Source organism: Pantherophis guttatus, chromosome 2, assembly GCF_059756535.1.
Source record: "Pantherophis guttatus breed Tessera chromosome 2, ASM5975653v1, whole genome shotgun sequence".
In the NCBI taxonomy this organism is placed as follows: domain Eukaryota; kingdom Metazoa; phylum Chordata; class Lepidosauria; order Squamata; family Colubridae; genus Pantherophis; species Pantherophis guttatus.
The window spans coordinates 155,316,303-155,329,628 of NC_142064.1; the positions used below are offsets into that span (position 1 = coordinate 155,316,303).

A 13,326-nucleotide genomic window follows, 5' to 3' on the forward strand; every position below is an offset into this window, starting at 1 on the left:
GCAGAAGACGAAGCAAGTTAGCAAGAAGCCTTCATTGCTTATCTATACAATTCATGGGAACAATAACGCAGCATAAATTATTGCTGTTTTTTGTTTAGCAATAGCAGGAAGATTTGGTCTTAGTTATAAATTTTTCCCACCTGCTGTTCCAGGATTCAGTCATTGGATCATGCTTATTCTTGTGGTATGCATCATGTTCTCATGACTTTAAAGCTTGTGACATGTAGCAACACAATGCAATATCTATTGGTGTAAATAGTAGCAGAATCAGCTCCGGAAATAAGACCATTTCTATCTGATCCGAGTTATCCTGGGATATTTGAGTAGCTAAATATAAAATCCTGATAGCCCTTCTTCAAATTAGTCTGCACAGGATGTAATCTTTCTAGAAGTTATTCTATACAAGTCAAATGAAAATGAGTTTTGCTCTATGCATTTACAGAGCAAAATATATCACTTAGCATGAATTATCACTGGTGAGTAGGTAAATAGGCATATCATAGAGAAGAGTTCAATCTAGCTTTCTCCCTGATTGCTTGTTTGCTAAATGCAGGGTCTCCCTGTGGGGAGTTCAACCCCCCCATAAGTGAGCATTCAAGTATGCAACCTCCCACCTGCCACCTGAAGTGGCGCACTGCAATAAAAGTGTTTCTATCTGATTGATGATTGTATAAACTTAATTAGTCCATAGATTCCTGCATACTGTGCAATAGGTATTGGGGAGCTTCAAGGATGAAAGATTTCTCCAAATGCGAAAGTTTGCCATCGTCATGTAAACAGCTTTGGGGCTAACTCAATGTTTGTGGGACATGTATTAATTCCCCTCTCCTCACTGCTAATTAATTCCACAACCTTGAGCTCAGATCCCTAGAGTAATCCACACATGCTCCATTGTCCTTTCAATTTCTTAAAGGATCTTTGTCCAATTTTGTATGCTTCTCAAAAGTCCATCTGATAAACCTTAATAAGTGACAGTTTGGATAGAAAAAAGTATTTGTGCTGTATCCCAAAACTTTCATCTATAGCACCAGGTGGTGATCAGGTGATCATAATTCCTACAGCCAAGATATAGCCTTCTTCCTTCTTGGGTATACTTTAGCACTTCCTGCCTATATCCCTTGTCATGTGCTATAAGTAATCCTAGATTTAAAACTATAATTGAACTTGGGGGGGGGGGATTCTTAGGTTGTAAGTTGTGCCAGTGGATCACATGACCACACACAATTTTATAACCTTTTTTGCAGCAGTCATTAAGCAAATGCCACAGCTGTTAAGTGAACCGTTGTATCCAATGGGTGTGTTTTGCCAGAGGCTGGAAACAAACTCTGGTTTATGGCAAAAAAAGATTATAAATTGCATTCATGTGACTGGGAGGCACTGCAAACGACCATAAATGTGGGCCTGTTGCCAAGTGCTCAAAATGTGACCTGTATGTCATAATTATCTTTTTTTGCTCCAGAAAATTATCACTATTAAACCTATCATAATAGCATTCCTGTGATGTTCCACTCAAAGGCCGAACTACAGACATCATGGATATTTAGTTGTATAGTGAGAGCCCCTGTAGTGTACTAGTTAGCATGACAAAGTGAAATAGCAAAATCCAACTCAAATATCTACATGAATATTCGCTGTGTAATGTTGTGCCAGTCACTCTTTTTTCAGCCTACCCTGGCTCATGTTATTCTAAGAATGGAGATGGGGAAAATTTGGAGGCTGCTCTGTACTTCCTGAAGAAATGGAGTACAGGTAGTCCACGACCATTTGTTTAGTGACTGTTTGAAATGACAACAGCACTGAAAAAGTGACTTATGAGGGGTTTTTCACATTTGCAACTGTTGCAGCATCCCCATGGTCACATGATCAAAATTTGGATGCTTGGTAAGTCGTTCATATTTATGAAGATTGCAATATCCTGGAGTCATGTGATCACCTTTTGCAATCTTTCGACAAGCAAAGTCAATGGGGAAACCTGATTCACTTAACAACCATGTTACTAACTTAACTGCAGTGATTCACTTAACAACTGTGGCAAGAAAGGTCATAAAATGGGGCAAAACTCATTTAACAACTGTCTCACTTAGCAATCATGTGACCATGGAGATCCTGCAACAGTTTTAAGTGTGAAAAATGGTCACTTTTCTCAGTGCTGTTGTAATTTCGAATGGTCACTAAACTGTTGTAAGTTGAGGACTACCAGTATATGAAATATAAATTTATATCATATATAGATCCACTGATACTTAGATGATTGGACAATTTACTGAACTTTTTTTTCCAGATTTTGATATTTTGAGGTTTGATTATTATCTTTCTTCTAACCAGCCCTGGGGAAAAAAGGAACCTAAGATAAAATAAGAAATGGAGCTATCCATCTTTTTTTTTCCAAAATGAATTTTTTGCAGTGGAATTTCTTCTCTTCCATGACATATGTTCTAGTCAGCTGCTACCAAGCTGTGTTTCCAAGACACACTTAACCATGTCAAGTAAAGATTTAGAAGCTGATTTTGCACAGCATGCCAACTTTGGGCAAGATTAACCTTGTTTAAGCTATTTTTGTAGCTTTGTTTTCATATATAAATCCAACCCAATTGGTCACCTTTATAATGCCCTTTACCATGTGAAGCAATGGGCTAATTAAGTACCCAGATTAAGCACGTTCTGCAAATGCAGCTGAAAGATACCCACATGGGTACTCTGTCTCCTTCCACGTTCAGCCTTGAAATTCACTTTCACACCTGACAGTTAATGGTGTCCTCATCAGGTGCACGAACTGAGAAAGAAAAAGTGCTGGAGTACGGCAACCAGGCAACAATGCTCTCCTACTACAGGTAGTCCTCCACTTACAACAGTTCATTTAGTAACTGTTCGAAGTTATAACAGCACAGAAAAAAGTGACTTATGACCGTTTTTCACACTTACGACCGTTGTAGCGTTTCCATGGTCACGTGATTAAAATACAGATGTTTGGCAACCGACTCATATTTATGACAGTCGCAGTGTCCCGGAATCATGTAACCACCTTTTTTTGGGACCTTCTGAGAAGCAAAGTCAATGGGGGAAGCCAGGCTCACTTAAGGACCGTGTTACTAACTTAACAACTGCAATGGTTTACTTAACAACTGTGGCAAGAAAAGTCGTGAAGTGGGGGGAGCAAAAAACCCACTTAAACAAATGTTTCACTTAGCAACGGAAATCTTGGACTGGTTGTGATCGTTAAGTTTAATTCTAATGATGAATTTTAAATTTGTCTTAAAAACATTGGGGTTGTTTAAATTGTCACGGGCCAAATTATTTAATCAGATTTTATATTGTTTTTAAATTTTGTAATTTATGTGTTTTATCTGGCTGTTCACCGCCCTGAGTCCTGCGGGAGTAGGGCGGTATATAAATCTAATAAAATAAAAATAATAAAAAATAAGTCGAGGACTAGCTTGTATAACTTTTGTTCAAGCCTTTAGTGGTTGTTGGGTGCCCCCTTCCTTGCTGCTTCTCTTGTCACCAGATGCCGCATTCATCTCCCATAGTATTACGTGACCTTCTGATGTAGAAATTCACCGTGCCTCGAGACTAAGCGCCGTTATTCAAACCAGATACGAGAGAAGCTCTTGCCATCGACGTGGAACCGTTCGCCTCCGCCTTGGTCTTCCCCGGCGACCCACGCGGAGTAAAACCCGTTTTTCCCAACCATCGCTGCTAGCAGCAGCAGCAGCAGCAGCAAAGGAAAAGGCCCCCCCCTCCTCCGCCGCGGCCTAGTAGGCGGCGACTGCTGGCGTCACGAGGAGTTGCTATGGCAACTTCGCTCCTCTCCCCTCCCCCTCGGCTTCAGTCCTCCGGGGGTAAGTCCAACGCGCGACTTACCCCCGGAGGACTGAAGCCGAGGGGGAGGGGAGAGGAGCGAAGTTGCCATAGCAACTCCTTGCGCCGCTCTAGGCAAGGTCCTCTGTGGTTTTGTATCCCGGAAGCGCCAACAGAGCAGGGAAATGAGGAAGTGCGTGCGACGTGTGCGGTTGGAGCCGGCTTGCAGGAGAAGAGTTTGTTTTGGTGGGAGGCTGGTGCTGGAAGCGGCCCGCTGACCCCCGCCGTAGTCTGGCGCTCCGTGCGGGCGTGGAGAGCCGTCCTTGCCCTCCCTCTTCCCAAGCTCCCTTCGCCGTTTAACCTGCCCGCTCTCCCTCTGCCTCCCTTTTATTTTTCGGCGATGGCTTCCTCGGCGCCTTCGGGTTCCAACTGGGGCCTGATCATGAACATCGTGAACAGCATCGTCGGGGTTAGCGTGCTGACGATGCCCTTCTGCTTCCGACAGGTCGGTTTGATTTATGCGCGCGGCTGCTTTCCCTGGTTAAAGTGTTAACGGCGGGAATGACATCTAACCAGTGGTTGAAATCCAATTTTTTTACTACCGGTTCGGTGGGCGTGGCTTGGTGGGCGTGGCAGGGGAAGGATACTGCAAAATCTCCATTCCCACCCCCCTCCAGGGGAAAGATATTGCAAAACCTCCATTCCCACCCCACTCTGGGGCCAGCCAGAGGTGGTATTTGCCTGTTCTTCGAACTGCTCAAAATTTCCGCTACCGGTTCGTCAGAATCTGCTGCATTTCACCCCTGCATTCAGCCTCCTGTGTGTGTGTATCCCAGGTTCCCCTCGAGCCACCTGACTCTGTCCTGGCTTTGTCGGTCTGCGTGGCAAGGTAGACCTTTCGGTAACTGTCCTTCCTTCCTTTCCTTTCCTGAGCATCTTTTGTGTTGGAAAAATTGCTCCTAGTATATTCAGTTAGTGGATGGACCATGGGAAGCCCAGGGGAAGAGAATTAAAACTACTCTTTTTAATTCGTGTATTAATTTTGTTGTCTAAAGTTTAAAGATGGGGTTGGTTCTTGCCCATTTAAAACTGGTCCTTATGGTCACCTTTTGCCCTTTTTTTCTTTTATACTAAATTTTGTGCCCTTTTATTACTTGCCTTCACTTTTAAATGAATCCCGTAACTATCCATTCTAAAGAGCCAGTTTGGTATAGTGGTTAAGGCACCAGGCTACAAACCCTGAGACACAAAGCCAGCTGGCAGACCTTGGGTCAGTCTTTACCTCTCAGTCCTAGAAAAGAAGCAATGGCAAAACACTTCAGAAATTCTTGCCAAGAAAACTGCAGGGACTAAACCAGGCACGAAGCCAGGTATCAGCACTAAGTCAGAGGGACATATTTCTCCATGTGTGTCAGATGTTCTCCATATTTGCATAGTAGAATTCTTTATTGGCCAAGTGTGATTGGACACACAAGGAGTTTGTCTTAGGTATATATGCTCTCAGTGTACATAAGAAGAATAAAATACATTCATCAAGAATAAAAAGATATAACACTTAGTGATAGTCAAGGTTACTAATAAGCTATCAAATCCTACTAGAAAACAAGTAAAAACAATATAATTGAAAGATACAAGCAACATGGTTAGAGGAATAAATGGGAAAAGATAGGTACTAGTAAGGAAGAGAATAATAATAATACAGTCTTAATAAATTGTGTGACAGTGTTGTGGGAATTAGTTGTTAAGCAGAGTGATGGCATTCGGGGAAAAACTGTCCTTGTGTCTAGTTGTTTTGTTGTGCAGGGCCGTATTGCGTCTTTTTGAGGGTAGAAGTTGAAACAATTTATGTCCAGGATGTGAGGGGTCTGTAAATATTTTCACAGCCCTCTTTTTGACTCGTGCAGTATACAGATCCTCAGTGGAAGGCAGGTTGGTAGCAATTGTTTTTTCTGCAGTTCTAATTATCCGGTGAAGTATATAGTATTTTGTATATTGAAACTGACATTATTGTTCGTTACATACAGTAGTTTTGTGTTCCCTTTAGTTGTTTGAGCAGTGTATAAACTACTGTATGTAAAGAACAAAGTATTTAATAAGGCTATTTCATTCATTCAGATCTCAGATGTCTTCTGCTTGTGTTCCCTTTATTTTTTTGAGCAGTATACTTCCTTTTCTCTTTGTCAGAGATTAATTCTTTCTTTATTTATTTTTTTGTGGAAAAAAATATTTTAAGCCACTTCCAAACTGCTTAGTGTGTTATCTTGCATTAATAGTTATTATATAAAATATATAGGTTGAATTCACCTTTGGAGCAGTAGCATGACTTGCTTGTTATATTGCTCAAGGTTTGTGCTTTGTCTTTTTATTCTTATTTCGTATTCTTTTTAAATCGAGTTATATTGTCTGTTCTTAGAACATCTATCCTGCATTATTGATATAAAAGAGGATAGCATGTAAAAGTAAGAGTTCGCTTGATACATGAATTCCAAGGTTTGTTAATTCTTTAATGCTTTCTCTCTCTTATATTGTCCGGTCATGTTTGTTATAACCTGGTGCTTAGACACCTGTTCATCTGTATGACTTGCCTGAGGGGAACAAAAATATATAATTTGGAATTAAGCTTTATATTTTATAAATTGAAAAATGATAAAGTATTTTTGTTCATCATAAAAAGCAATCTCATATCTATATGAGAGTCATATAAATCTTGTTTCTTTTTTTCTATTTTTCCTTCCCTCTCACCATTGCCATGTATTACTTTCCTGGATGTTGAGAGACTTTCACATTGTGGAATCAAATGTAAATCAGATTTTAGAAACATATACCCCAGGTTGTTTCATATTAAGAAATTAGCTGCATGTCTAAGCTCCAGATACATTTCTTAGGAGCCATTTTGGTGTGGTGGTTAAGGCATCAGGCTAGAAACCGGGAGACTGCGAATTGTAGTCCCACCTTACTCTACTCCCACTTTAGGCCCCAAACCAGCTGGGTGACCTTGCGCCAGTCACACTCTCTGTAGTCCTAGGAAGAAGGCAGTGGCAAATCCCTTCTGAAATCTTGCCAAGAAAACTGCAGGGATGTTTCCAGGAAGATGTCAGAATTGACTTGAAGGCACACACAAAAGATAAAGTTTGCATTACGTGGCTTTAGAGAATAAAGAGCCCTGGAATATGTTTTTTTCAGTAATTAAGAAAAATGTATACTCCTTTTTTTCTTAATATGGGACTATATTATATGTGCATCACATACACCAGCATGGCTGGCTGGAAAATTCTTGGAGCTGAAGTCCTCATATCTGAAAGTGGCTAAGGTTGAGAAACACTGAAGTGAAGTTGCCTGTCCAATGCCTCATATCTGAAAGTGGCTAAGGTTGAGAAACACAGAAGTGAAGTTGCCTGTCCAATGAATAAGTGGCATACATATTATAGTAAATGAATATGCAGCTTCCTATAACTGTCTTCCTTAGCTTGGCACCCTCCAAATGTGTTGGAATTTAATTTTGAAATTCTCAGCCATTGCAACCATTAGATATAATGTTGGAGATAATAGAAGCTGTAGCCCAATACATTGCAAGGGTGTCATTTTATCATTGCTCCCCTAGGAGATAAACTTACAAAGGACTCTAGTGGCTTCTATAAAAGATTTATTTAGTCCAGAATATTACTTTCCATTGTGCTAGCCAAATGCCAATGAATAGTCTGTAAATAGGACATGAGGTCAATAGTCTACACCAGTGCTGCATTCTTCAATTACTGTTCCATAGCATGTCATCTGAAGTTTCCAATTCTGCCACATTTTTCAATGCAAGGTTTCTCAACATATTGTGCATTACACTGCATATCATATAAATGAAGATAATAGGAAAACTCAGAATAGTTCACTGTATATCTGTTGATATAACTGACAAATCGCACTCAATGTGTAGTCCTCAATGGAACTACATCTACATGAAAGAATTTACATGAAAGAAAGTAAGCAATGGGGTACCCCAAAGTTCCAATTTAGGCCCAGTACTCTTCAACATCTTCATAAACGATTTAGATGAGGGAATAGAAGGGAAAATAATCAAATTTGCAGATGATACTAAATTGGCAGGAATAGCCAACACCCCAGAAAATAGGCTCAAAATCCAGATGGAACTCTATAGACTTGAACACTGGGTCCTATCTAACAAAATGAAATTCAATGTAGAAAAAAGTACGGGTTTACACTTAGGCAAGAAAAAAAATGTACTTGTATAGATTAGGTGAAACCTGGCTGAATAGCAGTAACTGTGGGAAGGATCTTGGAGCCCTAGTGGACAATCACTTAAATATGAACCATGAATATATGGCAGCAGCCAAAAAAAGCCAATGCGGTCCTAGCTGCATTAACAGAGGGATAGAATCAAGATCACGTGAAGTATTAGTACCGCTTTATAAAGCCTTAGTAAGACCAAACTTAGAATACTGCATCCAGTTTTGGTTACCATATTATAAAAAAGATGTAGAGACTCTGGCAAGGTGTACAAAGGAGCAACAAAGATGATTAAGGGGCTGGAGATTAAAACACATGAAGAATGGTTGCAGGAATTGGGTTTGTCTAGTCTAGTGAAAAGAAGGACTGGGGTGACATAATAGCAGTATTCCAATATTTGAGGGGCTGCCACAAAGAAGAGGAAGTCAACCTATTTTCCAAAGTACCAGAAGGCAAGACAAGAAACAATGGATGGAAACTAACCAAGGAGAGAAGCAACCTAGAACTAAAGAGAAATTTCCTAACAGTGAGAACAATTAACCACTGGAATGGCTTGCCTTCAGAAATTGTGGGTGCTCCATCACTGGAGGCTTTTAAGAAGAGTCTAGACAGCCAGTTGTCTGGAATGGTATAGGGCCGGGATGGCGAACCTATGGCACGCGTGCCACAGGTGGCACATGGAGCCATATCGATGGGCACGCAAGCATTGCCCTAGTTCAGCTCCGCCTTTGGGCCCACCAGAAGTCGGGAAACAGGCTGTTTCCAGCCTCTGGAGGCCCTCTGGGAGTGGGTGGGGAAGGCCCATTTTTTTGCTCTCCCCAGGCTCCAGAGCCTTTCTAGGAGCCTGGGGAGGGCGAAAAAGGCCTCCCCCCCCGGAGGCCCTCCGGAGGCTGGAAACGGCCCATTTCCCACTGGACATTGGCAAATAGACCATTTCCAGCCTCCGGAGGGCCTCCAGGGGGGTGGGGGAGGGCATTTTTGCCCTCTCCAGGCTCCTAGAAAGGCTCTGGAGCCTGGGGAGAGCAAAAAATGGGACTATTGGGCCCACCGGGCCATCACACACAGGAGGTCACACACAGGGGATCATATGCCCATGCGTGGGGGCGCGCATTGAATTATGGGTGTGGGCATGCGCGTGTGCGACCCCCTGCTCTCTCCCCTCTTTTGGAACATGACAGCAAAAAGGTTAGCTATCACTGGTATAGGGTCTCCTGCTTCAGCTCGGGGTTGGATTAGAAGAGCTCTGAGAGCCCTTTGTTATTCTGTAAAGATTCTGAATTCTTCTGAGCTTTTTTTAATATATATATATATATATATATATTTCCCAATCTGCCTAAAACCTTGGGATTGTCTATCCAAGCATTTTGTATCAGGTCCAACCTTGTTTTACTTTTCAAAAACAGCCAGGGTCAGGTAGATGCTACTACTTAGCTGGTTAATAAATTACTACAATATAGATAATTACTATCTAGTTAATAATTCCTACAAAAAGTCATCTTGTTCTGAAATGTACATCCATGTTATTCTCTTGGCAACATTAATGAAAGTTTGCCATTCCCTTCTTCTGGGATCTTGTTTGACTTTTCAGTCTAGTCTTAGTTACTGACCAAGTCTGCTTAGTTTTTTCAAGCTCATCCAAGGTTTGGTTCATAATTTGTGTTTATTACACAAAAACTGAACAGAGAGAAAAGAAGGTCCTTGTCACATCACACATATCAGCACTGCAAGAATGTTTATATCAGACCCCAGCAACAGTTTTGTGAATTTCAATTTCAATAAGTTATTAACTCTATCTACAGCTTTTGCATTTTATCTCCTTCTGACCTTACTATTTCCACCTATCATCTAATGTATGTATGTATATGATTGACCCATACTCCTCATTCTGAAGTTATCATTTTCATTCAGCTTAATATTCCTTGTGTATGAAATTTCGTGCCACAAATATCTTTATTGTTTTTAGTACTGATAAATATGTAGTCTTATAACACAGGCTTCAAGAAAGTAAGAAGCTAAACTTGTTGGCTACATTTTTTAAGTTGCTAAGAAAATAGATAGCCTGACATTGCTTTTTTATTTTACAAAAAAAAATTAAAAGATTGGAAAACAATTGTTGCAAATAGTTAAAATCGTTATTATCAGAAGATTTCAACCAATCAAGATGTTAGCTTTTGGTTAGTTCCATCTTTTTCCCAACAGATGGCATTAACATGAAGCAAAGCAAAACACTTGAGTCATTTAAGTAGGTCTGTTAACAGATGGCACCATGATGCAGTTATATTTTTCACATGTAGATCTACATCAAGGTATTTCTTGATGGAATAGATGATTAGTCAAAAATGAACATAGTTCTTTGATCAAATTCGTACATCAAAAAGCCTGCTATTGTCAGCTTTAACTTTGGGTTAATTTAGATATATTTATTTATTTGTTTGTTTGTATCCTTCTTTTATTATTTTTACAAAGGACTCAAGGCAACAAGCATATCCAACACACCTTCCTCCTTCTGTTTTCCCCACAACAACAACTTTGTGAGGTGGATTGGGCTGAGAGAAAGGGACTGGCCCAGTTGGCTTTCATGGGTAAGGTGGCCCTAGAACTCGGCGCTCCCTGCTTTCTGGCCTGGTGCCTTAACCACCAAACTAAACTATAGATAAACTAAGATATAAGATAGAATAGCGCCTGGTTCCTAGCTGCTTATCATCCTCGATATCTGCTGTTTGCAGTTAGCTGTTTGTTGAATATGGATTATATCCTGCAAACAAGTGTTAGTTTAGACCATGTTTCCTTGTAAGATACCTATCCTTCAAGCATCCATTGATTTTATGCATTCCTTATAGGGAAATGCCAGTGCAGTCTTAAATATAATTTCAGAGAATGCTGTTACGTTTAACAGAGCTTGTTCTGCAACTACAAATGTAAACATGAAAATTACATAATCCTAGAAAAAGTGTGTGGGGATGCTGAAAGAGTTATTGTGTAAGGTAGCAGGGACATTGGAGGGGGTTTATACCTATTGAAGTTGTAGAAGATTTCTACGTGGCACTGCCTTGTTTGGCATCAACTCTTCTTCATCTGTCTGTCTACTTATAATTCTGATATTGCTGCTGCAGCAAAGAGCCCCTCATATCTCTGTTTTAGGCCATGGAGATCAATGTCCCCACTGATAATTAAACAAGGAGCCTGTCCAGTGCATGGGACATTCACAGGCATAGTTGATTTTCCTGTGTTGGATTTAACAGGAGGTGGACTGCTGTTAGTAATTAAGTGCTTGTGGTTATAAAAATGCTTACCACCAGTGATATGTGGTTATGCACATGAACATCTGGTCACAGATGCTTTCCTAATGCATGGCAACACTTGTTACCAGATGCTGATAATAGATGCTGTGGTCTTTGCTTGCGTGAATGGTATGGTGGAAGTTCACGGTACTAGAGTGCTAATTCCTTTACAACTTCTGCCCAGTAAGATTGCATGAATGTAACCTTTCTATGAGCAGGTCCTATTTTGCTATAGCTGGAAATGGCTGTGATAATCTTCATTTTGTGTGGGGGGTGGGGAAATGTGCCGATTTTGGTTGTTTCAATAGTGGAGTTACTATCTGATATCAATAAACCTTCCCTTGAAGAAAAAGGCTTTTACAGCTCTTTGGATTTAAAGGGTCCTTAGAATAGGTCATTGGTTTGTTATGCATACAGTTGCCAAAGCGTCAAAAGCTGCAACTCCTTTGATTAAAACAGAACAAATAGCAGCTGTGATTAAAATGTAACACCACTTGTTCCTGTCCAGTGTCATGCATTGTTTTCATAAATGTTCAGCCATTCAGATTCTCTCCCCCTCTTTCCCCCAAACTTCTTCCACTTCCTCTGCAAATGTGTCCAGAGAGCAAACCGGCACAATGCTTTCAGGACAGGTAGCTAACAGGGTAATTTATGTTTATGCTATAAGTGGATAGAACAGCCAGTTTTACTTGTGCAGAGGAGTTCAAACCCCTGGATCAACAGCATGCTAACTTGTTTAACATGAATCTGGTAGCAGCTAAAGACAGATCACTGTTCTGGAATAGGCCCAAAATCTGTCACAACAGCAGGGCAGGAAGGTTTTTCTCTTCCATAAATTGCTTTGGCTTCTCTTTCCAAGCAAGGAGGTATTGCAACTGAACCATTTAGTAAATAGGTGGCTGCTCTATGTCACACATAAACTGTGTGTGTGGGGGGGGGGGGGAGGGAGGGAGGAAAGGAAAGAGAAAGAAAGAGAAAAAGAAAGAAAAGAAAGAAAGAAAGAAAGAAAGAAAGAAAGAAAGAAAGAAAGAAAGAAAGAAAGAAATCATGTCACATTTTGGCTGGTTGTTGCTCAGAAGCAAGGGAATCTCCTTTAACGAGCCAGTGTGTGCTTGCAAATAAAAACCTGGAAGCTTCTAGGTGACATGGAATGGCAGTAAGAATACATAAAAGAAGAACTGTTTTGGGGGGAGGGGATGATGATTATTTGTCTAGTATTTATACAATTTCCCCTTCCTATTGTAGTGTGGCATCTTTCTGGGAGCCCTGCTGCTTTTTTTCTGCTCCTGGATGACTCATCAATCCTGTATGTTCCTAGTGAAATCAGCCAATCTCAGCAAACGCAGGACCTATCCTGGACTAGGTGAGCACACTCAACTTGAGGGTAGTTTCATCCCAGCCTTTTCTTCCCGTTTCCTAATTTACAACTTCATATTAGTATAGCTGAATTATTCCCAGTATATAAAATGTGTCCCTCCCCTACCCAAGCAAATATTTCTCTTCTCCTTTATATAGCAAGCATTCTTAGCGTACAGATTTAATTCTTCAGAGATGATACAGAATGCTTCAATTCAATGGATTAAAAAGAAGGGAAGGTCTGCTATACAGTGTTGGTCTCTGCTCAAACCCACTCACTTCCCCTGCCCAACATGTTGTTGAGGATGTTGGGTTCTGCCAGTAGAGACCCTAGTATGGTCTTCTTGGAGTGTGTGCTTATGGCAGCTTAAGGGTGGAGGTTAAGGGAAACAGTGTTCCAAGTTTCAAGCAGCCAAGAACACTGAAACATCTGCAAGATTCATGTGTGTGGTTTTTTGGCAAGGACCAGCAGTCCTCTTCCTCTTAGTTTGCTGTTGTGTCTTGGCACCAGGATCACCATCTATTTTTGACCTCTCCTCTGATTCCCAAAGATTGAGGGGTGGGTGAGTGGGTGGAACAGCAGAGCAGAGCAGATACGTGGCCAGGCCTTGAGGATTCAAACATTTCTGCTTGATATGCATTCTCTTTGCTGGAA

At 40.9% G+C, this 13,326-nt stretch overlaps 1 protein-coding gene across 6 annotated transcripts in view; it reads left to right on the forward strand.

Annotated features, from left to right (window-relative positions):
- The first annotated feature begins 3,918 nt into the window (after nucleotides 1-3,918).
- The window catches only part of SLC38A10 (solute carrier family 38 member 10), a 92,754-nt gene continuing 83,346 nt past the window's right edge, over nucleotides 3,919-13,326 (forward strand). For 2 of the 6 annotated variants that reach the window (XM_034412768.3, XM_034412769.3), the window contains exons 1-2: nucleotides 3,919-4,303; nucleotides 12,561-12,678. In XM_034412768.3, the coding sequence (XP_034268659.2) occupies nucleotides 4,199-4,303; nucleotides 12,561-12,678 (223 nt within the window). In that variant the 5' untranslated portion in view covers nucleotides 3,919-4,198. The remainder of the gene's footprint in view (nucleotides 4,304-12,560; nucleotides 12,679-13,326) is intronic. The other 4 variants (XM_034412771.3, XM_087887070.1, XM_034412770.3 and 1 more) reach the window with 2 other exon arrangements.